The following is a 27,778-nucleotide window of genomic DNA, read 5'->3' on the forward strand; positions in this document are numbered from 1 at the left end:
GATGGGTCGTCTGCACTCACAAGGCTTCCGTCCCAGGGGACGCTGGGAGATATTCAGATCATTACACTGCCAGAGCCAGCACCCGCCTGCCCCAAGCAAGTGATCCCTGGAACTCACCATAGAGCCTAGGGAAGGGTCTGCGGGGGCATGGGAAAGGCCATTCTGTGCTGTGCCTAGGATGGAGGACGCCCCTGGAGAGAGACCAAGGACGTGCCCAGATGGCTCATAACAAATCGCGGGTCTCTCACAGGGCAAAGCACCTGTACAGCAAAGCTAGAGGGGACGGTGTCGCAGGCGGGTGTAGGAGCAAACCAGAGGATCTCTTACCGCCTTAGTGCCAGTGGTGGGGACAGTCGACATGGAGAGATCGTCTGTCTGAGATTTCCTGCCGGGTGGTCGGAATCCCCTGATCCATCTCCTGTACTCCTCTCTCACCTGGGAGTCAAGGACATGGTCACTGCACCGCGTAAGGAACTCTGACGAGATCAGACATGGCCGTCGTGGGGCTGGTGAAGGAGCTGGGTGGGCGCTGACGGGCCATGGGCCTTACCTGGCGATTGAGGAGACAGTGCACCAGGAAGATGAAGGCTCCCTGCAGGCTGTTGATGACGGTGAATAAATACGCCATGAGCGTGGCTGCTGGGCCGACTTGGAGAAGACCAAGGATCCATGTGCAGCCCAGAATGAAGAGCTGGGCGATGGCTTTAAAGGTCATTAGTCTGGAGAAAGGCAGAGAGAGCCCGTTACAACAACCCTGTGGGGAGCATCGGGGTCAGCAGGATCTGGCCAGGGTGGGATGGACCTACCAGCCCTGCTTTCCTGTGTGGGACGGGGTTACTGTCAATGCGAACACAATGGGCCTCGTTCCCATGGATCCTAGATACGCTGCCCCTCTCCTGCAGTCCTTCACTCCCTCTCCATGCCCAGGAACATCCAAACCAAGACACCTGACCCTCCACAACTGCTCCGATGCCTTCTCACCTGTGGCCTCTGAGGGTGGACACATCCGCATTGAGGGAGGACAGACTGCTTCTCAGGATCCACAGGGTCAGGGCAAAGAACGTCACATTTATCTGTGGGCAGCGGGAAATGTTTCCTGTGAAATGTCCCGTCCGGGGCCGGTCAGTCCAGCTCAGTCAGAGAACGATCCCAGGGGACCGAGCCGAATGCTGCAGAACTGGGATGGGACATGGCCTGGGGGAATCATCCCTCTCCTGTAAGGTCCCCGGCAGCGCTCGGTCTCTGCCTACACACGGAGCGGATGGCACAGCCAAGGCTGAGAAGGATCAATGGGATCACAGAGGCCAGATTCTGCTCAGTGTTCAATATGGAGCCACTCCAGTGGAGTAAATAGGGTTCACACTGGTGTAACTGAGCAGGATTTGGCTCAGAGAGTCCAGATCTTGCCTCTAGAATATTTCCTGAACTTTCCGGCTGTAAGAAATTCCTGTTCCCTCGACCCATCCTACTTCCCCACGGGCTAGGGTGGAACATTTAGGGACATGTGTTCCGCCCCCCCCTCCCACTCTCCCGGCCACACATAATCACGGTATAGTGTAGCCCTCTCCCTTCCCCATTCCTTGGGCCATTAGCTAGACTGGACCAGACTTTCTGTCTCTTGGCCAAGCTCCTGCTGACGTCTCTGGTAGCTGTGCCCGAGTAAAGGCTGTGGGCTGGGGACAGGGCACAGGGACAGATCCTGCGACCGGCCAAAGTGGATGAGCCAGGTGGGTCCTAACTGGGGCTTTCTTGTGTTTTATTGAAACACCTTCTCCTCCCTGCTTCCTGAAATCAGTGGGGCTGCCGAGGTGGGAGAAGGGAGCTGGGGTTCTGTGAGGTACCCACCAGGATTATGGCACAGACTGGCCCCAGGAAACTCCAGCGAAAGCCTCTGTCCAGGCTGAGCCAGCAGCTACAGGCAGGGAGGAAGAAGCGCATTACCCCCGACGTGAGAGCGTCGGGACAGGAATGTGATCACTGCCCTGCGACGTGACATTGATTTACACCAGCAGGTGGTTCTAGACCACGCCCCACCCTCCTTTAGTAGAGTTGCTTGCTTTAGAGGGGAGACCCTCAGGGATTTGCCCACGGTACAGAGGTACGTTTCTCCCCAGCACCACAAACTCAGCCTGGACCTTCCTAGCTTGTTTTGCAGCATCAGTGGGACGAGGACTGGAGCTGCCTGGCACGTGGGCAACTTAGCTACTGTGCTGGGGGAGAGTCAGTGTTCCTGGGGCGGAGGGAGGGCCCCAGGGGGACAGCTCCCAGGCAGGGTGAGCAGGGCAATGCAGGCTATAGACACGGAGGCCACATCCCAGCTCCCCTTCGCGGTGGGCGCTGCACTTACTGCTCGGAAGTTCCGTAGCCTTTAGGATTCACTGCGGCAGAAATAGCCACGATCAGGGCTGGGAATCCGTAGCCAAACGGGTACATGTGTCTCTTCTTGAACCGGCTGGCGCTGGTGTAATTCACCACCTTCAGGTTCCTGACCGTGAGGAAGAGGTGCAGCCCCTCCAGGAACATCCAGGTGAAGCAGGCCAGGAGGAGGTAGTGTAGGAGGCCGGCAATGACCGCACAGGCCACAGAGACACTGCATCTGGAACGGGAACGGCTGGACATGGGGGAGACCTGCATGGGGGCCACACCAGGATTCTTGTTAACACAGCTCGCCAGTTACAGCGCTGCAGAGCCGGCAGGTTCCTCAGTCTAGGGGGGGGGGGCTGCACATTGTGGATGCAGGAAGGCAGCAGAGATTATTGGTTAGAGCAGCAGAGCAGGGCTCAGGGGAGCCAGGTTCTGTTTCTGACTCTGCCGCACATCCCCCGAGTGAGCCCTGGGCAAGTCACCTAGGAGAGGAATCACGGTCCAGGGAGATGGCGACAGGGACAGGACTGATCAAATTCCTGGGGACAGTGAGACTGAGGCTCCTGTGCCCAGTGTAAAGGAGCCTCACAGGGAGTGGGAACGTCCCCCCGGAATCCTGCCTGTGTCCTGCACACCCAGAACCCAGGGAGCCCCGGGGGTTCACAGCCGCACACCCCAGCCCTGCTGCGAGCGGAGGGGCCGATCGGGGGGAATGGGGCCGTACCCCCTGGCTGGTGAGGAAGAGCAGGTCGGCCAGGAAGAGGCAGAGGCAGAGCTGCAGGTGGAGGGCGGTGCTGACGTTCCAGAGGGAGCGGCACAGGAGGAAGGTGAGGATGGCGAGGAGGAGGCACAGCAGGGAGACGCTCAGGCCCACGTAGGTGAGGATGGTCAGTGGGCGACTCTCCTGTAACACAGCAAAGGAGAATCCCCATTAGCCAGCCCAGCCCTTGGGTCCCACTCAGCCTTTTCCCCACAAAGCCTCCGTCTCTCCCGGGGCAGCTTTGCCAAGCTCAGGCTGAGCGCGGAGCTCAGGGTCCAGCCCGGGGAGCCGAGTCTCAAGGGGAGATACCGTCACTGCGCTGGGAGCCATTAGGATGGCGAAGCTGGAGAGATGGTCGCAGCTGCAGGTCGTGTGGGTGCTGTTCACGTGCAGGGTGGTGCAGCCGTTTGGAGACCAGCTCCCTTTGCCGGCCTCAAACTCCCAGTAGACGCAGAGAGCCACTTCCTGCTCCTTTCTGGGCTGGAAACACGAGAGAACCCTCCTTACAGGAGCACAGACAGTCGTTTCTGTGATCACGTGTCTATCACATCCGAGCCACCTTCAGCTCCACGGCTCTCCCCACATGGCCCCCAGTACTCCCTAAACACCTTGCAGTGACCGGGGAGAGAGAATGCGGCTCCTGCCACTCCCAGAGCACAGGCCCTGCTCCTGGAGCCAAAGGGAAATCCTTGCCAGCCGTGAGCTGTGGAAGGCGTGTGGCACACGGCTGAGCAGCTCTGGCTGCATCCAGCAGAGGGCGGTGCGGCGTGCACACAGGCGCACTAACCACTTCGCTACCGTGCCGAAGAGTTTCACCCCACTGCCCTGAGCCCACTGGCTCTAGAAAGAGGCTTTATTCCGCCTCAGGGTGAGCCAAGCGGTGCGGTTCCCCCAGGGCACTTTGCACGGCCACCGTGCGACCCCTGGTATCCTCCTCCAGTCAAACAGCTCCAGCCCCTCAGGAAAAAGGAGGCCTCAGTTTCTCCAGCCATTGGGAGCCAGAAAGGCAGCACCATCCCAATGCCCGGCAGGAGATGGAGCCTTCTCTGTGCCCCTGTGGAGGCCCCAACATGGAGCAGAGCGAGGGGATTTCCCTCCACGCACCTGTTGATGGTGCAGGGTGAAGTTTGCAGGTCTGGAGAGGCAAATGGGTCCCCCGTCTCCGACAGCTCCACTCACCACCCTGGAGCCGAGATGACTCTTCTCCAGCATCCCCCCAGCCCACACACTGCCTGAGCTGGGAAGTCTCGCATTGATGGTGGAGTGCAGGGAGGAGTAGGCAATAAAAGCAGCAGCCCCCAAGTGCCCTGGGAGAGGAGATAATCTCATGTTGTGGGGATGACCCAGGCAGGTGCCCAGGGGTCACAGGGAGTCTGAGGCAGAGCTGGGAATGGAACCCAGGAGCCCTGGTCACAACTCGCTCAGTTCAGCCACTGGACCACGCTACCCCCTCCCTCAGAGCCCCCAGGAATGCCCCCGGCTGGCAGTGTGTTGCTGCAGGAAGCCGAGATGAAGATGTGGTTTTTCTCAGCAAGACCCAGAGAGGGGCTGGCCAGAGACGAGTATCTCATGGGGTGGAGGATTAGAAGTGCTGAAAATGGAGCTGAGGGTACCTGTTACCCCACCAACCCACATTCCTATGTGAGGGTCTAGCTAGGCTTCATACCAGAGACCCTCCCCTGAGCCATCTCCCCTCTGTGCCCCCCGCGCCTCTCTGCTTAGGCTCCACGTGGGACACCCAGGAACGCAGGCTCACTCCATGCCACTCTAGGTGAAAGTCAACGTCGACGCAAATGGAGTAAAAGTTGTAAATGAACCAAACTGTTCCTTAGAATCGTTATGGTTACTCATTCCATGCTTCAATAACAGGAATACAGCAGCAGGGATGTTTTACCAGGCCCCTGACCAAGATAGGGACAGTGACTAGGAACTGCTAGAGGAGATGAAAGAGGCTGTTAAAATACAAAACTCAGTAATCACGGAGGATTTCAGTGACTCCATACTGACTGGGTAAATGTCACCTCAGGATGGGCTGCAGAGATAAAGTTTCTTGAGTCCTTAAATCAGGGCCACTCAACATGCGACCCACAGCCCCTTTGTTTGCAGCACGCAGTGTGGTTTGGGTTTACGTGGGGCTCAACACGCGGCCCGCAGGTGGGAGCCAAAACAAAAAAGTAGCCAATAGAAAGGTCTTCTGTTGACGTGCGTTTTAGTAGTTACATTCCTGGACTGCCGTTGCTCATTAAAAGTGCTGTCAGATGGGTGGAAACTGGGTAAATATTGCATTTTATTAATATCAGCAGAACTGACTGAAATGGGGCCTGAGTGTCTCATCTTAATTTTTATATTCACGCCCCTCTGTTTCAAATGAGCTATTCACCAATGTTTGAATATTCTTTGCATGTATATGCAACCACACCTAAGTTTTGTCCCTCGGCATGTGCTGTGAGTATCACTGTGTCCCCTGGGGCTTCCAAAGCTGAGTAGCCCTGCCTTAAATGTCTGCTTCTTCTGACAGCTGTTCTGGAATCCACAAGGGGAGAGACAATTCCTGATTTAGTCCCAAGTGGCGCGCACGATCTGGTCCAAGAGGTGACTAGAGGTGGACCGCGTGGAAATAGTGACCACAGTGACAGAAGTAAGATAAGGTCATTGTGGAGATACTAAATGAATCCTTTGCATCACTCTTTATGGCTGAGGATGTGAAGGAGATTCCCAAACCTGAGCCATTCTTTTTAGGTGACAAATCTGACAAATAGTCCCAGATTGAGGTGTCATTAGAGAAGGTTTTGGAAGAAATTGATAAAGAGGAACAAACACCGAGACAATTTGGAATTCACCCAATTCTGAAAGAATTTAAATGTGAAATTACAGAACTGTTAATTGTGATTTGTAACCTGCCCTTTAAATCATCTTCTGTACCAATGACTGGAAGATAGCTAATATTTAAAAAGGGCTCTACAAGTGATCCTTACAATTACAGACCGGGAAGTCTAACGTCAGAAAAGGGGAAAGTAGTTGAAACTATAATAGAGAACTGAATTGTCACAGACATCGATGAACAGAATTTGCTGGGGAAAAGCCAAAATGATTTCTGTAAAGGTGATTTCTACTAATCTACTAGAGTTCTTTGAGGGGGTCAACAAGCATGTGGACCAAAGGATCCAATACATATAGGCAACGTCTACACTGGCATGATTTTCCAATAAAAGTTTTCCAATAAAAGTTTTCCCATAAAAGCATTTTCGGAAAAGCGTGTCTAGATTGGCAGGTCGCTTTTCCAGAAAAGCACTTTTTCCGGAAAAGCATCCGTGGCCAATCTAGACACTCTTTTCCGCAAAAAAGCCCCAATCGTCATCTTCACGATTGGGGCTTTTTTTCGGAAAACACTACTGTGCTGTCTACACTGGCCCTTTTCCGGAAGGCTACGTCTAGACTGGCCCCTTCTCCGGAAGAGGCATGCAAAGCAGACAAGTCAGAATAGGGAAATCCGCGGGGGATTTAAATATCCCCCGCGGGATTTAAATAAACATGGCTGCCGCTTTTTTTCCGGCTTGGGGAAAAGCCAGAAAAGAGCATCTAGACTGGCGCGATCCTCCGGAATAATGCCCTTTTCTGGAGGATCTCTTATTCCTACTTCAAAGTCCCCCGCGGATTTCCCTATTCTGACTTGCCTGCTTTGCATGCCTCTTCCAGAAAAGGGGCCAGTCTAGACGTAGCCGAACAGTTTTCCAGAAAAAGACTTTTGCCCGAATGGGAGCAGCATAGTTTTTCCGGAAAAGCACTGATGATTTTACATTAGATCGTCAGTGCTTTTCTGGAAATTCAAGCGGCCAGTGTAGACAGCTGGCAAGTTTTTCTGGAAAAGCGGCTGATTTTCCGGAATAACTTGCCAGTGTAGACACAGCCATATTGTACTTAGATTTCCAGAAAGCCTTTGACAGGGTCCTTCATCAAAGGCTCTTAAGTAAAGTAAGTTGTCACGGGATGAGGGGGAAGGTCTTCTCAGGAATTGATAACTGGTTCAAAGACAGGAAACAAAGAGTAGGAATAAATGGTTAGTTCTCACAATAGAGAGAAGTAACTGGTGGTGTCCCACATGGCCCTGTACTGGGACCAGTCCTACTCAACATATTTGTAAATGATCTGGAGAAAGGGGTAAACGAGGTGACAAAATTTGCAGATGACGCTAAACTGCTCAAGAAAGTGAATTCCAAAGCAAATGTGAAGAGCTTCAAATGGATCTCACACAAGTAGATGACTGGGCAAGAAAACGGCAAATGAATTTTAAAATTTATAAATGCAAAATAATGCAGATCGGAAAACATAATCCCATCTATACGTACAAAATGATGGGGACTAAATTAGCAATTGCAACTCAAGAATGCTGCCAAATGAAGAGAGATTGAAAAGACTGAGACTTTCCATCTTAAAAAAAAATGAAACAAAGGGGGATATGAGAGACGTCTACAAAATCGTGACTGGGGTGGAGAAAGTGAATAAAGAAAAGTTATAAGAACTAGGGGTCACCAAATTAAATTAATTAGGTAGCAGGTTGAAAAGAAAAGAAAAGAAAAGAAAAGAAAAGAAAAGAAAAGAAAAGAAAAGAAAAGAAAAGAAAAGAAAAGAAAAGAAAAGAAACTACTTCATCGCGCAACGCACAGTCAACCTGTGGAACTCCTTGCCAGAGGACGTTGTAAAGACTTGGACTTTAACAGGGTTCGAAAAAGAACTAGATAAATTCATCAAGGCCAGGTCCATCAATGGCTATTAGCCAGGATGGGTAGGGAGGGTGTCCCTGGCCTCTGTTTGTCAGAGGCTGGGAACAGGTGACACAGGAGGGATCACTTGGTGGTTTCCTGTTCTATTCATTCCCTCTGGGGCACCTGGCATTGGCCACTGTGCAGACAGGACCCCGGGCTGGATGGGCCTTTGGTCTGACCCAGTCTGGCCGCTCTGCTGTTCTGTTTATGTTCTTTTGCCCCACTGCCTGAGACGCACAAGCCAGCAAGGAGCACTCCAGTGCCAGACACAGAGACCAATGCCTGGACTGGGGACCAATGAGGAGGGAGGGAGGAATGGGGGATTATGGGTGTGCATTGGGCTGCAGTTTGGGCCCGAGGTGTCTCCATCCCAGGCTGGTACCTTGCGTGGCTGCGTGGGTGACCGTAGTGCAGTGCACTTCCATCGTCTCCCCTTGTGCGCTCAGCCGGAAGGCCTCACTGTGTTGGCTGCAGTTCCCTGTGATCAGCCGTGTCTCGATAGCTGGAAGAGACCAGGGTGGGGTGAATGACAGAGCCCCTCGCTGTGAAACCCCTTCCCTGAGAATCCATCTTTCCTGGGCCAGATCCACACACCCCCTACTCCACTAGGACCTGTGGGGTTCACAGCTATTGCATGCTTCGGGGAAGATTAGAGCCCCCCAAGTTCCATTGATCACTCCCCCATATCCCCTTCCCCTACTCTGCCGGCGTCTGTCTGGGGCTTCTTCCTCCCCAGCAGGGGGAGTCGTGGGTGTGAGGGGAGGCGCCTGGCTCAGCATGGCAGCCCCTGGCGGTGGGATGCCAAGTGCTGCATTGATACCCTTCTCGGGCATTGCTCTTGCTCCCAGCTGCACATACGGGGCCGGGTTCTCTGCCCTGGCCAGGGGCCATGCTGTTCTGGGTCTGTAATGAACACAGGAGCACACCCACAAAGCTACATCGGCTCCTACCTTCCCGGGGATTTGGGATACTGGGTATATCCCCGAAGCTCACAGCAGCCAGCAGGGGGCACTGAGAGCCACACGTCCCCTCTCACCTATAGACTCTGTGCTCATCTTCTGTGTCGTCTGCCTGGGAGACCGGAGCGCAGCGGCCAGCGCGACCCGTTCCACGCTCTGCAGCAGGACGGTCACTGCCGACGCCACCTCCCCCTCACCAATGCTGGACCCGAGGGAGGTGCGGTTCAGGAAGGAGTTGAAAGAGCGAGTGGTTTCCTGGGGACAGGAAAGGAAAGGCCCTGGGAGTGAGGAGTGCGAGGGATCAGGTGCCACGTCCCGTGGCTTCCCAGGGGCATTGGGTGTCACAGCCTGTCCCAGCTCAGGGGCTGCAGAGCTCTCAGAGGGGGAGCCCTTTACAAAGGGGCACCATGGAGGCTGATTTGGGGCCCCACTAGGGCCTGAAGCCAAACGGGGCTAGAACCCTTGGTCATTCCTTCTTCAGCCCCGCTCCCCCACCCTCCATGCCCGGGCACAACATTGGCACAAGCCCCCTGCTGCCTGGGTCGTCCCTACGCTGCACCCTTCAGCTGCTCAGAAATTGACAGCAGAGCGAGAATAGGGCCTAGATCCTGGTGCCTGAAATCCCAGGCCACTGACTGATGGGCTGAAGGGGAATCCCCACTGTCAGTTAGCAGTATAGCACCTCTGATGCACAACAGCAGCACCGCACACTGGAGGGTTTATGTGGGTGGATAAACACAACTGTGAACTCACATCACAAAATAATAAAAACACAGTCACGTGACTAGAGCGTATGCACAGGCACAGGCCAGCGTGCACACAGCACAAAGCACACACATGCACACACACACCACTAGAGTGCACGCGTACCTGCATGCATAAGCACACACCTCACTAGAAGGCCTGTACATTAGGAACATCAACACATAGTCGACTACACAATAAACCGATAAGCACGGCTTTATCACTTAATCCTACTGACTACAGGCTCAGTCCCCCTCCCCCCCTCCGCTGCTCCTGTATCAGGCCGCAGTGCAGTGGTTGGCGGGGGAGAACTGGCAGGAGCAGGGAGGCGGCTTTTAAACCGGCCCTTCATGTGTGCGGGCGTCTGTGAAGCCGCGGTGGGGGCAGGAGGAAGCTGACACTTGGAAGCAGCAGGCTTTGAAGCTGGCTCCCTGCGAGAACCGGCTCCTGCAGAGTCACGTGGGCTCCACTCCACTGATTCTTATTCAGAGGCCGTGTGCGGGAGGACAGGCACCTGCCGGCTCCCACCTGCCCCCTTGCCAAAATCTCAAGCGATTACACATTTACACAAGTACCTGATAGTTAACGTTCCTAATGTATATGAGTGCGCGCGCACACACACACACACACACACACACACACACGCAAACACACATCACTAGAGGGCGTGTGCTCCCCCCAGCAGTAGAGGGCACAGATCTATTCTGAAGAGTGTCTAAAAGTGTCTCCCTCACCCCCAGGAACCCCCTAAACCGACCCAGGAGAACGCAGGGCTCCGGGGCGCACACAGGGGCACTAGCCGGCAGAGCGCAGCCAAGGGGCGGAGTCTCTCACCTCCAGGGATAATGTCACATTCCCCTCTCCACACTCAGACTTCAAAACCCTTAAGGTCGAATTGAGGAAAGAGCAGAATCCGCTGTTGCTCCCGCGCAGCTCTGCCTGCAGAGAGACCCAGGCAGAGGGTGAGTTCCGCGCTGGAGGGGACCCACGCTGCGGTTTGGCTCATGCAGGGGCCTGAGTCTGTCACCCCAGTTTTGTGACTAAAGCTTTGCTCTCAGACTCGCGTGCCATGGTGCTGTTCCCACAGCTTGAGGCTGATGCGGAGAAAGAGAGAGTTTCTGAGAGCAGCTGGGCTACATCAGGGCTCAGCACTGCAGAAAACAGCCAGAGACCGACACCCTGGCACCTGACTTGTGCAGATGACGTAGCACTCCCAGGGGAGAGGAAAGAGGAAGTGAATGAAGATTTAGACACACATGGAGGTGAGTATGTGAAAGAAAAGGCATGAAAATCAGCAGACGAAATCACACGTACATGCTCTGCGGATTCCATGCTCTTCTGCAGGAAAACATCAGGACTGTACATTTGGGGCCTGTCACTAGCAAAGCTACAGATATTTTAGAAGGGGCTAGAGGAAGGGCTTATATTTGAAAACACTTTAAGGTGATAAGTAACAGCATGAATTTATCAAGAACAAGTTGTGCCAAGCCGACCTGATAGCTTTTGTCGATAGGATATAACAAGCCTTGTGGATGGGGGAAAGCAGTACACGCGGTGTATCTTGACTTTAGTAAGGCTTTTCGTATTGTCTCCTGGGACCTTCTCATAAACAAACTAATGAAATTAAACTTCGATGGAGCTACTAGAAGGTGGGTGCATAACTGGCTGGATAAGTGTTCCAGAGTGTAGCTATCAGGGGTTCAGAGTCAAGCTGGAAGGGCATATTGAGTTAGGTCGGTAGGGATCAGTTCTGGGACCAGTTCTGTTCAGTATCTTCATTTCTCTGGGAATTTCCATAGTGGTGGGGCAAAACACAGGGCAGAATCCCTGACAAATGGGTTCAAACGTACCCATTTGTCAGGAAGGGGTACTGTAGAAAGGGATCTAGGGTCATAGTGGACCACAAGCTAAATATGAGCTACCAATGTAAAGCTGTGTCTAGACTACAGGGTTTTTTCAAAAAAAAAAAAAAAAAGTGGCCTTTTTCCAGAAAAACTTCCCCTGAGTCTAGACTGCTGCCGCCTTATTTCGAAGGTAAATAGAAAGAACGCAGCAGTTTTTTCGACCAGAGAAAACCTCGTTTTATGAGGAATAACTCCTTTTTTCGAAAGTGCTCTTTAGAAAAAAGGCGCTATGTAATGCAAACTGTGCTTGCAAAATGCAGACTGCCTGGGCGCTCTCTTTTGGAAAAGCAGAAGTACTGGTTGTAGTGTAGATGCTCTATTTCAAAAGAGGCTTGCAGTTTAGATGTAGCCAACACTGATGCAAAAAAGAAAAAAGAAAACACCATTCTGGGCTGTATTAGCAGGAGTGTTGGGAGCAAGACACAAGACAAATGAAAGACATTTTCTTCTGCTCTGCTCCATGCTTATTAGGCCTCACCTGGAGCACTGTGTCCAGTTCTGGATCCCACATCTCGGGAAAGATGTAGACAAATTATAGAAAGTCGAGAGGAGAGCAACAAAAATGAATAAAGATCTAGAAAGGGAAGATTGAAGAAATTTAGTCTGGAGAAGAGAAGATTGAGAGGGGACAGGATATGAGTTTTCAGGTTCATAAAAGATTAGACAGACACCTGTCAGGGAAAGCTGAGATAATACCTAGTGTTGCCATGGTTGGGGGGACTGAACTACCAACAGCAAAGGTATTTCTCTGGGAATTTCCATAGTGGTGGGGCAAAACCACAGGGCAGAATCCCCGACAAACGGGTTCAAATGTACCTGTGGAGAGCGACTCCTGCACGTCTCTGTTATTCCCTCGAACTTGGTGCTGCAGTTCATGCTGGGCACTTGGAGCAAGGGGGAGGGAGGAGCAGACGTTAGAACTTTCCCTTCACATTTTCATATCAACTCGCTCCTGCCTGGGGAGAAATCCCCGTCTGCTCCCAGTCAATAGTTTCACATGCGGCTGCTACAAACCTCCCTCCCTCCCCCTCTCACTCTGCCTCCCCCCTGCATTCACACTGAGTTTGAGGCGTCCATGGGTGGGATGGGATGATGGGACTCCCTCCGATGGCAGGTGGCCCGTTGCCAATGGCCAGTAGCAAACCCCCAATGGCTGGAGATGGGACACTCAACGGGGAGGGCTCTGAGCTACCCGGATCGTTGCCAGGCAGGTCTTGCCCACGTGCTCAGTGTCTAACTGCTGGGCCGTGTTTGGGGCCGGGACGGAATTTTCCCTCAGCTCAGACTGGCAGAGACCCTAGGGGGTTTCACCTTCCTGTGCAGCCCTCCAAATAGACCCCGACCCTCAGCTGGAGGTCAGGGGTCAGAGGTTAGGGGTGAGTTTGGAGTTGGTGAGGCTCCATGGCCTGCGATGTGCAGGAGTCAGACTAGAGGATCCGGATGGTCCCTTCTGACCAGGAGTCTATGAGTCCTCTAGCTCCTGGGGCCTAGCCCCACACCCATGGAGAGCCCGAGAGGACTATCCCCTCTGGAATCCAGACTCCCTGTCCCTGCCAGAGCCCACTCTTGCACCCTGAACCCCTCCCCCTGAGGCCTCCCCAGCTAGACCCACCCCCACCCCTGCATCCCATCCGCCTTCCCCAGGCCGGTGAGAGCCAGTAAGGGAAGGAGGGAGCAGGCCACTGAGAGAGGGGAATGTAGTGAGAGGGGCCTGGGGCCTCTGGAAAGGAACAGGCCGGGGAGTGGCCGGGAGGCCGTGGTGCAGCTGCAGTGGTTGGTCTCTGCTCTTACCAATGTGGCAGCACGGCCAGGGGCAGGGTGGACTGTCCAGAGCTCTGCCTGTTCCCTGCTCCCCAGGGCCACAGGAGGCAGCTCCCTGGGCTGTATCTGCAGTCCATACACAAGGCCCCTTCCCAGGCACAGGGGGACTCAAGCAGCAGCTGCCTCACTGTTGTGGCCAGTTGGGGGCCCCTCTGCCCTCCCCATCGCCTCCCTGCAAACCCAGCGATTTCCTGCCAATCCAAACGCCGAGGCAGGGGAGATCCTGCCCAGCCCACACGGGTGCATCAGGAGAGGATCACGACTGATCACAGCCCCAGTGAGGGGATCAGGGGCCTTTGCTGCAGCCAGCAGCAGCCTCTGGTGCAGCACCAGGCCTGGGATGAGCACAGGGCTGTGGGAGACTCAGCAGGGCAGGGTGGGGGTCAGGGGAGAACTCACCCCGGCAGCTGTTCTCATTGGCGTTCGGGAATCTGGCTTTCCCAGAGCTGGACTTGTAGCCATCGGCGCAGGTGCAATAGAAACTCCCAGGCAGGTTGGTGCAGTTGGCGTTGGGTCCGCAGGTTACTCCAGGCGTCCACAGACACTCGTCGATATCTGCAACAGGAAGGATGCTCTGCTCAGCCCTGGCAGGGAGACGTTCCCCGTTCGGCCTCCTGTGCTGACCTGGCAGCCGGAGCTCCAGGGCCCAGGTGCATTCAGCACTCACAGGCCGGATTCACAGTGAAACTGAGCCCCTGCTGGGCCGCTCTGGCAGCGTCTGGCCTATGACAGTGGTCTCTGGGCAGGAGCCCCTGCAGCCAGCCTGGAGCCAGTGTAAGAGCCCTGCCCCCTAGCCCATTGTTTCTCAAACGGTGGGTCCCAACCCCCCGGGGGGTTGCGAGCAACTTAGACAGGGGCCGCGGCATCACAAAGATTGGGAAGCCCACCTGTAGCGGAGGGGGGGGGGTTCCCTCATGTGACTTCTCTGACAATGCACCTCGAGTGGGGCCAGCCTCCAGGTGAGGAACTTTGCTGTGACCCTGCAGACCAGCAGGTCAGCGACGGCTGCTACGGACTGAGTCCCGCACGGACAGGTGACCTGCTCACATGACACACTCCGATTTGGGAGGTGCTTTCACACGGGGAGAACAATGGAATTCCCTCCACAGGGGTAGGGGTGTAAAAGGGCCCCAGAGGTTCCTCCATTTGTCTTCATTCCAGCTCATCACTTCTGAAGCATCTTTTCTATGAACTGGACCCAGGAAGACCGATGACCGATCCCGAGGGCGTGTTCCGGATACTTATCAAACAGCTGATCGATCCACCTCTGCTACCAGCCTGCGCCAGGAGCGGTGTGTTTGGGGGGTGTAATTTGATTCTTTCTTCAATATTACTCGCAAGCTTTTCTCTCTGTTTCTCTCTTTCCTGGGTATGAATTACCCTGGGAACATGGCTGGCCCTCTGGGATCAGAGGAATCCGTACAGATTGGTTCATACCCTCCCATCGGTGTAAGGAGGGTGCTGGTTGTGGCCCAGAGGTGCTGGGGTGTCTAAAGGGATTAGCTGGGTGACTCCTTGCTGGACAATGTGGCAAACAGCAGGGCCCTTTGGGACGGGCTTGGTGCCTCACCATGGGGGTCCTTCAGGCTTGAGCTGTAAGTTGCCCAGTGTCAAAGCAATTTGCCCTAATTGGACCCTGTCACTGGTGCCACCAGAGACCCGCGACCTCGCACGCCCTGTGCCTGGGCAGGGGCCAGCATGTCCAGCTCCTACGTGGTGTCACTGGGCCGGTCTCGCTGCCCAGACCCCATTGGCCGCTTCGCCAGTGGGCAAGAGCAGCCTGTGGAGCCTCCTAACGCGCCTGCTGGCAACTACCAGGGTGCAGCGCGGGGCCAGGTTAGGAGGGGGCCTGGCTTAGCCTCACTGCACATCCAGCAAGTAGCCCCTTGAGCTACGCCTGCCCCTGAACTCTGAGCCCAGCGCCTGTCCCAACCCTGAACCCCTAAACCCAGAGCCCCTCCCGCACCCCAAACTCCTCATCCCCCGCTCCTCCCCAGAGCCAGCATCTCCGTCCAGATCCCTCACCCCTCCCACATCCCAACCCCCCGCTCCAACCTGCAGCCCCCTCCCGCATTGCAAATCCCTCGGCCTGGATCCGCCTCCTGCACCTCAAACCGCCTAATCCCAGCCCCACCCCAGAGTCTGCAGGGCCAACCAGAGCCCTCGGCCCCTCCTGCATCCAAACTGGTGGCAGTGAGTATGGGGCGAAACGAGCCACCAAGGGAGGGAATGAAGTGAGAGGGGGATGGGGCCTTGGGCTGATGAAAGCTGGTGACTCTGATCAGGCCGTGGCTGGGGCATCTGGTGCTGCGCCTGCTCCCTGCTCCCCAGGCCCACTGGGGGCAGCGCACGCTGGGCTGTATCTGTGGTCCATACAGGCCCCGTCCCAGGCTCAGGGGGCACTAGCAGCAGGAGGCTGCGTCCTGGGACCAGTGAGGGTCCCTCCCCTCTCCTGGAGCCTCCCTGCAAACCCAGCGATTTGTTCCCAAACCAAAGACCGAGGGAGGGGAAATCCTGCCCCCCCCCCCATGGTGAGGGGCGTATTTGTGGGGGAACAGCTTCTCACAGGCTCAGTGAGCGGATCTGGGGCCTTTACTGCAGCTGGCGGCAGCCTCTGGTGCAGCACCAGAACTGGGATGAGCAGAGAGGGTGGGCAGGTGGTCCCAGCAGGGCAGGGTGGGGGCCAGGGGAGAACTCACCCCGGCAGCTGTTCTCACTCGCGTTCGGGAATCTGGCTTTCCCAGAGCTGGACTCGTAGCCATCGGCGCAGCTGCAGCTGTAATTCCCAGGCAGGTTGTTGCAGGTGGCGTCGGGTCTGCAGTTTACTGGATTGGGCCCCAGACACTCGTCGATATCTGCAACAGGAGGGATGCTCTGCTCAGCCCGGCAGGGAGACGTTCCCCGTTCGCCCCCCCGCACTGACCTGGCAGCAGGAGCCCCAGGACCCAGGTGACCGGTGCCCTGAGCATTCAGCACTCACAGGCCGGACTCATGACACTGAGCCCTGCTGGGCCGCTCTGGCAGCGTCTGGCCTATGACAGTGGTCTCTGGGCAGGAGCCCCTGCAGCCAGCCTGGAGCCAGTGTAAGAGCCCTGCCCCTAACCCATTGTTTCTCAAACGGTGGGTCCCAACCCCCTGGGGGGGTTGCGAGCAACTTAGACAGGGGTCGCGGCATCACATAGATTGAGAAGCCCACCTGTAGCGGGAGGGGAGGGAAGGATGGGGAGGGGGAGGGGTTGCCCTCACGTGACTAGCAGCACTTCTCGGACAATCCACCTCGAGTGGGGCCAGCCCCCAGGTGAGGAACTTTGCTGTGACCCTGCAGACCAGCAGGTCAGCAACGGCTGCTACGGACTGAGTCCTGCACGGACAGGTGACCTGCTCACGTGACACACTCCGACTGGGGAGGTGCTTTCACACAGGGGGAACAATGGAATTTCCTCCACAGGGCAGGGGTGTAAAAGGGCCCAGAGATTCCTCCGTTTGTCTTCATCCAGCTCATCACTTCTGAAGCATCTTTCCTGTGAACTGGAACTGGGAAGACCAATGAGGGTCCTTCCCCTCTCCTGGAGCATCCCGAGGGCGTGTTCCGGATACTTATCAAACAGCTGATCGATCTACCTCTGCTACCAGCCTGCGCCAGGAACGGTGCGTTTGGGGGGTGTGATTTGATTCTTTCTACAATATTACTCGCAAGCTTTTCTCTCTGTTTCTCTCTTTCCTGGGTATGAATTACCCTGGGAACGTGGCTGGCCCTCTGGGATCAGAAGAATCCGTTCAGATTGGTTCATACCCTCCCATCGGTGTAAGGAGGGTGCTGGTTGTGGCCCAGAGGTGCTGGGGTGTCTAAAGGGATTAGCTGGGTGACTCCTTGCTGGACAATGTGGCAAACAGCAGGGCCCTTTGGGACGGGCTTGGTGCCTCACCATGGGGGTCCTTCAGGCTTGAGCTGTATGTTGCCCAGTCTCAAAGCAATTTGCCCTAATTGCACCCTGTCACTGGTGCCACCAGAGACCAGCGACCTTGCACGCCCTGTGCCTGGGCAGGGGCCAGCACGTCCAGCTCCTACGTGGGGTCACTGGGCCGGTCTCGCTGCCCAGACCCCATTGGCCGCTTCGCCAGTGGGCAAGAGCAGCCTGTGGAGCCTCCTAACGCGCCTGCTGGCAACTACCAGGGTGCAGCGCGGGGCCAGGTTAAGCAGGGGCCTGGCTTAGCCTCACTGCACATCCAGCAAGTAGCCCCTTGAGCTACGCCTGCCCCTGAACTCTGAGCCCAGCGCCTGTCCCAACCCTGAACCCCTAAACCCAGAGCCCCTCCCGCCCCCCAAACTCCTCATCCCCCGCCCCTCCCCAGAGCCAGCATCTCTGTCCAGATCCCTCACCCCTCCCACATCCCAACCCCCTGCTCCAACCTGCAGTCCCCTCCTGCATTGTAAATCCCTCGGCCTGGATCCGCCTCCTGCAACTCAAACCGCCTAATCCCAGCCCCACCCCAGAGTCTGCAGGGCCAACCAGAGCCCTCGGCCCCTCCTGCATCCAAACTGGTGGCAGTGAGTATGGGGAGAAACGAGCCACCAAGGGAGGGAATGAAGTGAGAGGGGGATGGGGCCTTGGGCTGATGAAAGCTGGTGACTCTGATCAGGCCGTGGCTGGGGCATCTGGTGCTGCGGCTGCTCCCTGCTCCCCAGGCCCACGGGGCAGCGCACGCTGGGCTGTATCTGTGGTCCATACAGGCCCCGTCCCAGGCTCAGGGGACACTAGCAGCAGGAGGCTGCGAGCTGGGACCAGTGAGGGTCCCTCCCCTCTCCTGGAGCCTCCCTGCAAACCCAGCGATTTATTCCCAAACCAAAGATCGAGGGAGGGGAAATCCTGCCGCCCCCCCCCCCATGGTGAGGGGCGTATTTGTGGGGGAACAGCTTCTCACAGGCTCAGTGAGCGGATCTGGGGCCTTTACTGCAGCTGGCGGCAGCCTCTGGTGCAGCACCAGGACTGGGATGAGCAGAGGGTGGGCAGGGGGTCCCAGCAGGGCAGGGTGGGGGCCAGGGGAGAACTCACCCCGGCAGCTGTTCTCACTTGCGTTCGGGAATCTGGCTTTCCCAGAGCTGGACTCGTAGCCATTGTAGCAGGTGCAGTAGAAACTCCCAGGCAGGTTGTTGCACTTGGCGTCGGGTCCGCAGGTTACTGGATTGGGCCCCAGACACTCGTCGATATCTGCAACAGGAGGGATGCTCTGCTCAGCCCGGCAGGGAGACGTTTCCCGTTCGCCCCCCACTGACCTGACAGCAGGAGCCCCAGGACCCAGGTGACCGGTGCCCTGAGCATTCAGCACTCACAGGCCAGACTCATGATACTGAGCCCTGCTGGGCCGCTCTGGCAGCGTCATGGCCTATGACAGCCCCTGCCCCGCCCTATGCAGTGCAGGGGCCTCCCCAGGCAGCCTGGAGCTAGTGTCAGGGCCCTGCCCCCTAACCCAGCGTAGCGGGTGGATTGGGCCTTGACCACACCCCCTGCACAGAGGAGCTTCCCTGCTCCCTGGACCAATGGGGTGGATACTTGAAAGCCAAGTATCCAGTTTTCGACCAGATGCCCGGTCGAACAGGGACCCTGGTGGCTCCAGGCAGCGCTGCTGACGGGGCCGTTCAAAGTCCGGTCAGTGGGGCTGGGGGGCTCAGGCAGGCGAGTCCCCATCGGTCCTGGCACCGCCCTGTGACTATCGGATTCTGATATGAAGACGCCAAACAAGGTTGCAACCACTGTCCTGTGTCTGCACCAAACCCTGTGCAACTAGAGTTACCACATGGTTTCAAAAAAAAAACCCCGGACACACTTGATCTCAGATGGCGGGTGGGGGACGGGGACCAGTCGGGAGGGGAGCAGGGCTGGCTGGGGAAAATATGTGGGGGGGAGAAATGGCCAGCGGGAAGCAGGGCTGGCCGGAAGGGGGTCGGAGGGAGCGGGACTGGCCAGGAGAGGGGATGAGGGGGAGAGAATTGGCCGGCGGGCAGCGGAGCTGGCTCGGGCGCATGCAGATCCCGGGTGCTTCCCATCCCGCACATGGTCCCAGCCGGCGCACTGGTGAGTCCAGCCCCGGGGATTCCATCCTGCCCCCTCCCTCCCCTTCTTGGCGGGGAGACATGCTCACACAATGTGACTCTCGCAGCGTGAGCGCGTACCAGCTGGGCAGTACGGAACTGCGTAGTGATACTCAGAATAATAAAACTCACTTAATTAGAAAATACCGGACTGAAAGCTCAAATTCCAGACTGTCTGGTTCAAAACCGGACACCTGGCAACCCTTGTGCAACGGGGCCAAGTGAGGGGTCCGTGGAAAGCTCGTGAGTCGCTGGCTCTGTTCATACTGCTCCTGGGCAGCTCGGAGGGCACGGCCGGGTCTGGCCAGAGGGAGGCCAGTGGGCTACAGAGAGGGGACCTCAGTGACCTGCCCAGCTGGTTCCAGCCAGGGGGGAACAAAGTGTGGAGGGTGGAGAGGCCGAGAACAGAGGGGCCCAGGCAAAACAGTGTACAGGGGAGGGGCTGCTCTAGGAGGATATTGGAGGCTCAGCTGCAAGAAGGGGGCTTCTGAACCGGACACAACCCAGCTCCCAGCCCAGCAGGGGAGACTCAGACAGGAGAGATCCTTTGCTGCATTCAAATCTCAATAAACCCTCCCGTTTGGTGCTGGCTGAGTCGATCTGGACTGGAGAGCAGGGTCCCACTATTCTCTCTGAGGGGAGGCCCCAGGGGGACAGAGTGAGTGGACCCTCCTCGGGGGCCCACAGCAGAGACAGGCCTGCTGAAGGCCCTGAAAGGCACCGTCCCAGAGGTAGAGGGATGGACCCCAGCAGAGAGTGGACTCCCCAAGAAGGGGCTGTCGCACCATTGGGGGTTCTGCCCAGGGACCAACGGGCCAGGTGCGGGTGCGACCTGTGAGACAGTGACAAGCGGTAACCTCTTATGTGTCAGCCTCCACTTGGGGAGGTACTTTCACCTTCACACGGGGAGAACCACGGAATTCCCAACACATGGGCAAGGGTGTGAAAGGGCCCAGAGGTTCCTCTGTCTCTGTCCTCATTCCAGCTCCTCACTTCTGAAGCGTCTTTGCTAGGAACTGGACCCAAAGAGACTCCTAACGGAGATTGTATTCCAGAGACTCCTAAAACAGTCGATTAATCTCTCTCTGCCCCAAGCCTGCACCAAGACCTGGGTAATTGGTGGGTGCAATCTGATGGATTCTCTCTCTCTCTCCCATTGGGGATTGGAAGATTCTGTTTTCAGAACGTCCCGTCTGCGTGAGGAGTGGCGCTGGCTGTGGCACAGGAGAACTGGTGCTTGTAGTTGCTCGTGTGACTCCCTGCTTTGCCAGCGTGGCACACAGGAGTGGCCCTTTGTCAGGCCCAGCCATAGAGTTCGCGGGGCCCAAGGCAGGACACTGGGTCTGGCCGGGCCACGCGGCTCCCAGTCAGGACAGAGAATGAGCGGCCAGGTGGGCGGGTCCAGGTGCTGGGCAGCGCGGGGTCCTGAATACGCGGGGCCCAAGTCAACTGCCTTGCTCACCTTGCCCAAAGGCCGGGCCTGCTCTCTGGGATTGGCTTGGAGCTTTATCCTGGAGGCCCCAGGCGTGGGCTGTAAGTAGCCCTGTCTGTGAGCGATTCGCCCTGATTTGAGCCTCCCAGGGGTGCCGCCAGAGACCCGCTACATCACACGCCCTGCACCTGGGGAGTGGCCAGGGCGACCAGCTCTCACGTTGGGGGTCATGGGGCTTCTCACGCTGCCTGGACCCTACCGGCCGGTACGCAAGCGCAGACTCCTGCCACACCTGCCCCAGCCCAGGCACAGAACCTGCTGGACACGACCAGAGCCGGGACAGGCAGGAAGCCTGGCTTAGCCTCGCTGCCCCGCTGACCAGCAGCCCCTTGAGCTAAGCCAGCACCCCAATTCTGAGCCCAATCGCCTGTCCCAACCCTACACCAAGATGCCCTTTCAGCACCCCAAACTCAGCCCCACCCACTCTCCTGCCATCACCTGAGCACAGCTCACTCACCCCCTCCCACATCTCAGACCATTACTTCAACCTACAGCCCCCTCCCACATTCCAAATCCCTCAGCCCCTACCTCCTGCCCATAGCCCCTCCTGCACCTCAAACCCCTGACCCCAACCACACCCCAGAGTCTGCACGGCCAACCAGAGCCCTCAGCCCCTTCCTCATTCAAACTCCCAGCCCCATCCCAGCCCCCCTTCCTGCATCCTGAACCCTGCCGCTGCCCCCCCCCCCCGAGCCCGCATCCCAGTTAGAGCCCCCAGACCCTCCCATATCCCAACTGCCTGCCCCAGCCCGGTGAAAGTGAGTAAGAGTGGGGGGAGCGAGGCTCTGAAGGAGGGAGGATGTAGGGAGTGGGGGGGGGGGGTGAGGCCTGAGGGAAGGGGCAGGGCCGGGCAGGGCCTTGGGGAAGAAGTGCAGCTACAGTGTTTGGGTTTCTCCTCTCAGAGAGTTGACAATGCTAATCGGGGTGTCACGTTACTGGATTTTTAGGGAAGCAGCCAGATCACTGCTGCACCCATGGGGGGTGTTTGCCCCAAACGTAGGTAGAAAGGGGCCATGTGAGGTGTCAAACAAAAGCTTCTGTTCTACTGATTGTGAATATGCTATTCGTGGACTTGTATCGTGTCTGTATGCGGAGTTATAATGATGTGTTGATGCTGGAAGATTCTCTGTATGAGGAAGAGCAAGGGGCAAGGAAAGCTCAGCCTATGGCTATGCCAATTAGCAAGGAGACAATGAATCTCTAGGTGCCAGCAGGGCCGGCCCGAGCCCTTTTGGCGCCCTGGGCCCAGGCCTGCGGCGCTGCCCCCGGGTGCAGGACGCAAGCACCGGGCCGTGCAAGGCCCCACAGCCGTCGGGGCAAGGGTGCTGCTGGCGTCGCGGGAGCCGGGCGCATGGGTCCTGATGGCAGCTGTAAGGGACACCGCACGCCCCTTACAGCTGCCATCAGGCACCCCCCGTCGGTTGGCGCCCTGAGCAGCTGCCTGGCTCGCCCATGTCTCTGTCCGGCCCTGGGTGCCAATACACATCTCAGGAATGTGACTGATACCTAAGGGTTACCAGCATGGAACACGGGGATGGGCCACTGACCAGTGACCTGCTGCAGCCAAGAAGATGCCAGGAGAGGGATATAAGTGCCATTTGGCACCCTCTGTAGTAAGTTGAGGGTCAGTAATATGGAGTCAGCAGGCCTAAATAGAGGCCTATAACATGAAAACAGCAACAGGCCTGCAATCCAGTGAGCAAGACTTTGGTTCAGTAACAGGAGCCAAGAAAGAAGCCCTATTGATAAATTGTGTGATTGTGTAAGTTAGGTCGAGAATGGAATGACACTGGGGCTGTGTCCAGACTCCGGGTTTTTTTCGGGAAAAGTAGCCTTTTTCCGAAAAAACTTCACCTGCGTCTAGACTGCAGCCGCGTTCTTTCGAAATTAAATCAAAAGAACGCGGCTTTTCTTTCGACGGCGGTAAACCTCATTTCACGAGGAAGAACGCCTTCTTTCGAAAGTGCTTCTTTCGAAAGAAGGCGTTCTTGAATGTAAATAGGGCTTCTTCGAAAGAGAGCATCCAGACTCACTGGGTGCTTTCTTTCGAAAAAGCGGCTTGCTCTTTCGAAAGTTCCGCGTGCAGTCTAGACGCTCTCTTTCGAAAGAGGCTTGCAGTCTAGACATAGCCAGGGAGGCACTGGGTACAGACTGTAAGCCAAAGGGGAGTAATGGAACATCTTAATAAGAAATGTGTTGGTACAAAAACTCCCTAAAAACTAATGCACAGACCGACCTAGGTTCAGGACCGGGTCGAGATTGACAGCATGAAGGATAGTAAGTGAGCCCCCCTTCCATAAGGTGAGGGGTGGTAACTAGGCAACAGAGGGTGGTAACCTGGTACGTAAAGAAATGATGTAAGTTGTTTGTACCTGTCTATAAAAGGACACCGCAGAGGGTGCTCTCCGGCCGACCTTGGGGGGGGCGCGCTAGGCGCCTGAATGGCAGGTGTCATTGCCTAAACTTACAGAGTGCACAGTAGCTTAACTTTGACTAACTGCTGTTAATATGTCTACACTACAGCACTAATTCGAATTAGTTAATTCGAACTAAGCTAATTCGAATTAGCACATCTAGACTTAAAAACTAGTTCGAATTAATGTTTTGCTAATTCAAACTAGCATGTCCACACTGAGTGGACCCTGAACCGGGGTTAAGGATGGCCGGAAGGAGTGCCGGCAGGGCATCAGATTAGGACTTAGAGCGTGGAGCTGCTGTCTCAGGCTAGCCGAGGGCTGTGCTTAAAGGGACCTGACCCCCACCCCGGACAGACAGTTCTATGGGGTGCCCTGCTTGCAAAGCAGTCCTGACTTGGAGTGCCCTGAGGGCCCACACTGGACACATCACAGCACTCGGCCATCAGCCCGGCTGCTCTTGCCGCAGGCTGCCATCCGGGGGGGAGATCAATCAAGGGGCTTCAGAAGAGCTTCCACCCCGAGGAGCCCGCAGAGCCAGCCCAGTCCTCCCCATCGGGGGCTCGTACCCCATTCCTCCCTCACCTCCTTCCACTTACTCCTCCCTAGCCCCCCTTCCTGATGTACAAAATAAAGGACACGTGTGTTCAAAAATAGAAACTTTCTTTATTGAACAAAACTCGGGGAGACTAGGAAAAGGAGGTGGGAGAGGGGAAGAGAGAGGGTGGGAGAGGGGAGGGCAACTAAAATGATCAGGGGTTTGGAACAGATCGCATATGAAGAGAGGCTAAAGAGACTGGGACTTTTCAGCTTAGAAAAGAGGAGACTGAGGGGGGATATGATAGAAGTCTATAAAAGCATGAGTGGTGTGGAGAGGGTGCATAAAGAAAAGTTCTTCATTAGGTCCCATAATAGAAGGACTAGAGGACACCAAATGAAATGAATGGGTAGCAGGCTTCAAACTAACAATAGAAAGTTCTTCTTCACAAAGCAAATAGTCAACCTGTGGAACTCCTTGCTGTAGGAGGCTGTAAAGGCTAGAACTAGAACAGAGTTTAAAGAGATGTGAGATAAAGGCATGGAGGTTGGGTCCATGGAGTGGTATTAGCCAGGTGGTAGAAATGGTGTCCCTGGCCTCTGTTTGTGGAAGGCTGGAGATGGATGGCACGAGACAAATGGCTTGGTCATTGTCTTCGGTCCATCCCCTCCAGGGTACATAGTGTTAGCCGCTGTCGGCAGACAGGCTACTGGGCTAGATGGACCTTTGGTCTGACCCAGTACAGCCATTCTAAGCTCAGGGCTCAGGGTCGGGGGTCTCAGTGGACCACCTTGATTTTCATGCACACCTGCTCCTGGGTGGCCAGGCTGGCAGCTCTCCTGCCCTAGATGGCCACTTTCCTGTGCCTAGTGCGGAGGTCATGGATGAGGTCCATGATGTCTGCACTAGACCAGGCGGACGCCCGCCTCTTGCGGATCTGGGCAGGCTCCCGGGAGCTGCCAGCCTGGTCCCGGGAAGAGGTGGAGGGATGGGTGGCAGCGGGTGGCTGGCTCGAGCCGTGCCAGGTGCAGGGTCTGCTGGCTGGGTGCTGGCAGGCTTGCACCTGGCACGGGCACCGTAGCCAGCCCATGCCCCTTTAAGGGCTCCGGGGCCGGGAGGGGGGCAGAAGAGTTTCCCTGGTGGTGCCCAGAGTGGCCACCAGGGAAAGCTGGGGAGGGCTAGCCTCCCACTAGTTCGAATTAAGTGGCTACACAGCCCTTAATTCGAACTAGTTAATTCGAACTAGGCGTTAGTCCTCGATTGTTACGCACGCAGCCAAAAGTTTATCAATGGAGTAGAGGTCCTGTCAGGAGCGTGCCAGGACGACCCTGACCAGACGACGCTGACACTGACAGTCCAGACCACCGAAGGTACTGAGGTACGAAAACACCGAGGTACCTTTGGTACCGAGGTACGACACTGAATATGGAGTCAGCAGGCCTAAATAGAGGCCTATAACACCTTCCATCTTTGTCTTCAGCTCAACTCTTGATCCCAGAAGCAGCCTTGCAGGGAACCACGAGCCGGAAAGAACTGTGAACCCATCCTGACATAGGATCTACACCAAAGCCAGCAGTTATAACATCTCTGCTATGAGCCTGTATCGAGAACTGGATGAGTCGTTGTATGTAACGTACGATTCTTTAACAACCTTACTCTCAGGCTTTTCTTTCTTGTAGTAATAAACCTTTCGATGTTAGATTCTAAAGAACCGGCTCAGTGTGATTTGTGGGTAAGATCCAAAGGGTAAATCGACCTGGGAACTGTGGCTGGTTTCTTGGGACCAGAAGAACCCATTCAGGGAAGGTGAGAGAACCCCTGTGTGCAGGCCTGGGACTGACTGGGGCACAGGAAGGACTCGGGTGTCCAAGGGGTTTTGCTCGTGAGGCTTCTGGCTGGCCAGATAGGCAGGTGAAGTGCTCGGTGCGACTGGTTTGTGGCCTATTTGGGAAGGGCCCCCAGTCAGGGGTTCTAAGGAGCCCTGAGTTTGAGCAATTTGCCCTGAACGGACGCCCTCAGCTGTGCCCAGACCCGGCCTGGTCCGTCACATGAGCCTGGCTGGGGCTTCCGTTGCTGCACTTGTTCTCTGCTCCCCAGGGCCATAGAGGGCAGCGCCTCTACACAAGGCCCCGTCCCAGGCTCAGGAGGCACTAGCAGCACGAGGCTGTGTGCTGGGCCCAGTGAGGGTCCCTCCTCTCTCCTGGAGCCTCCCTGCAAACCCAGCGATTTGTTCCCAATCCAAGGGCTGCGGCAGGGAGATCCCAGCCCCCGCACACATGGAGAGCAGTCAGGGTCACAGCTGATCACTTCTACCCTCACTCCGACCCCGTCCCAAAGCCCCCAGCCGCCAGACAGCTGATCCTCCCAAGAGCTGCCCAGCGGTGCCCAGCGGTGCGGGGGGACCCAACCGCCCCAGATGGGCCTGCTGGGCCTTGTGAAACACTAGTGACCCACTGCCCAACCCCCCCTCATTCCCCGGGCACTGCGCCCCCCCCCCCCGAGTGCCTGAGCCATCTGGGGTCGGACGGGGATGCCCGTTACCATCGCAGGTCTCCAATGGGTCGGTGAAGAAGCGACCCCCTCGTGACTGGAATCCCTCCAGGCAGGCGCAGTGGGTGCTGTTCACACAGGTGGCATTTGACGGGCAGATTAGGTCAGGGCAGATCTCAGAGGCACCTGCTGGGAATGGAAACCAGAGTGAGCCGCCCTGCGCCGTCTGCCCCTTCCCCTGGCTCATCTCACGCCCTGCGGGCCCCTGCCCATGCGCTCCCGGCAGCTCTTCGGCCCCATGTCTCCTACTCGCTCGTCAGCAGGGCTGGGGCGAGCGGGGCCTGGTCACTGGTGAGCGCCGTCAGCCCCTCTCGCCCTTGTGGGCGGAGGGAGGGGCCCACCCAGGCGTAAGGCAGGCAGGGGCGGGCGGGCTCTGCAGGACGCTCTGCTAACGGTCTGTGTCACGTTGGGGAAGCGGATCTCCAATTGGGGGATCTACCCTTTACTGCTGGGATCTGCACTAAGGTACCAAGGTACCAAGAGCGTGACGGCACCTCCTGGCCTCGTCCCACCCATATAGCCCTTATGTTTGGGGCATTCCAGCGAGAGTAACTGCCGGCCTGTGCCTACGGTGCACGTGCCAGAGGCGTAGCAAAGGTGTTATGCGCCCGGGTGCAAAGGCAAAATTTTCTGTTCCCCACTGCCACCGCATGGCAGGGCCCCAAATCTGGCACACAGCTGAGCCCGACCCTGGGAGGAGGAACGTGGAGCTTGTACCATGTCTTGCCTGATCCCCTCCAGTTTGAGGCTGGGCCCCGCATGCACTAAGCCTCCAGCAGAGGTGGAGGAGGAGTTGGACTGGGGGAGAGAGGCCGGGGGGAGGAGGATCCAGCTGGTTGCAACAGGAAGAGGAGGAGCAGGCGAGCTGAGGGATGACAGGGGGAGTGGAGGGAGACGATATTGGAACCTCACTAGCGTGGCACCTTGGGACAACTCCCCCCCTTCCTCTGTGCCCTCCTTACTATGCCACTGTATAAAATTCACCTCTTAGGATATTTATTGTTTAACAAATTAATTATTTTACTAACTGCAGACGTATAAATTATAGTTTTGTGGTTTACATTTTGTTCAATAATTTTTTCTCTTCAATTTGTTCATATCCCATTCTCATTAGGTTACATAAAAAATGTCAAATTCTTAAAATATGTAAGTTTTATAAAACACTAGATAAATGTTATACACCCTAAATATGAATTCATCACTATATTTCAAGCATTTAAAACCACTGTTATAGCAAACGAGTAATGAATAAAAAGTAAAAAAGGTTTTAGCTGCGGTCCAGAAAAACCTGCCAGCAATAGGTGAAGCAAACTACAAAGTCCTAAAGAACAGCCACATAAGGCTGAACAAACAAGTCATGTTAAATTTATGCTTAATT

General features: G+C 56.2%; 1 protein-coding gene across 1 annotated transcript in view; it reads right to left on the reverse strand.

Moving 5' to 3' along the window:
- The window catches only part of LOC149520910 (adhesion G protein-coupled receptor E3-like), a 40,744-nt gene that overhangs the window by 4,211 nt on the left and 8,755 nt on the right, over positions 1-27,778 (reverse strand). The window contains exons 3-18 of the mRNA XM_089774649.1: positions 26,392-26,529; positions 18,370-18,525; positions 16,015-16,170; positions 13,715-13,870; positions 12,311-12,378; positions 10,425-10,529; positions 8,924-9,101; positions 8,270-8,389; positions 4,229-4,431; positions 3,434-3,604; positions 3,089-3,268; positions 2,348-2,628; positions 1,846-1,912; positions 982-1,073; positions 551-719; positions 328-435 (exon numbers count right to left, since the gene is read on the reverse strand). Coding sequence (XP_089630775.1) covers positions 328-435; positions 551-719; positions 982-1,073; positions 1,846-1,912; positions 2,348-2,628; positions 3,089-3,268; positions 3,434-3,604; positions 4,229-4,431; positions 8,270-8,389; positions 8,924-9,101; positions 10,425-10,529; positions 12,311-12,378; positions 13,715-13,870; positions 16,015-16,170; positions 18,370-18,525; positions 26,392-26,529 — 2,348 coding nt within the window. The remainder of the gene's footprint in view (positions 1-327; positions 436-550; positions 720-981; positions 1,074-1,845; positions 1,913-2,347; positions 2,629-3,088; positions 3,269-3,433; positions 3,605-4,228; positions 4,432-8,269; positions 8,390-8,923; positions 9,102-10,424; positions 10,530-12,310; positions 12,379-13,714; positions 13,871-16,014; positions 16,171-18,369; positions 18,526-26,391; positions 26,530-27,778) is intronic.

Source organism: Pelodiscus sinensis, chromosome 31 (genome assembly GCF_052426305.1).
Source record: "Pelodiscus sinensis isolate ZL-2025 chromosome 31, ASM5242630v1, whole genome shotgun sequence".
NCBI classification, from domain to species: domain Eukaryota; kingdom Metazoa; phylum Chordata; order Testudines; family Trionychidae; genus Pelodiscus; species Pelodiscus sinensis.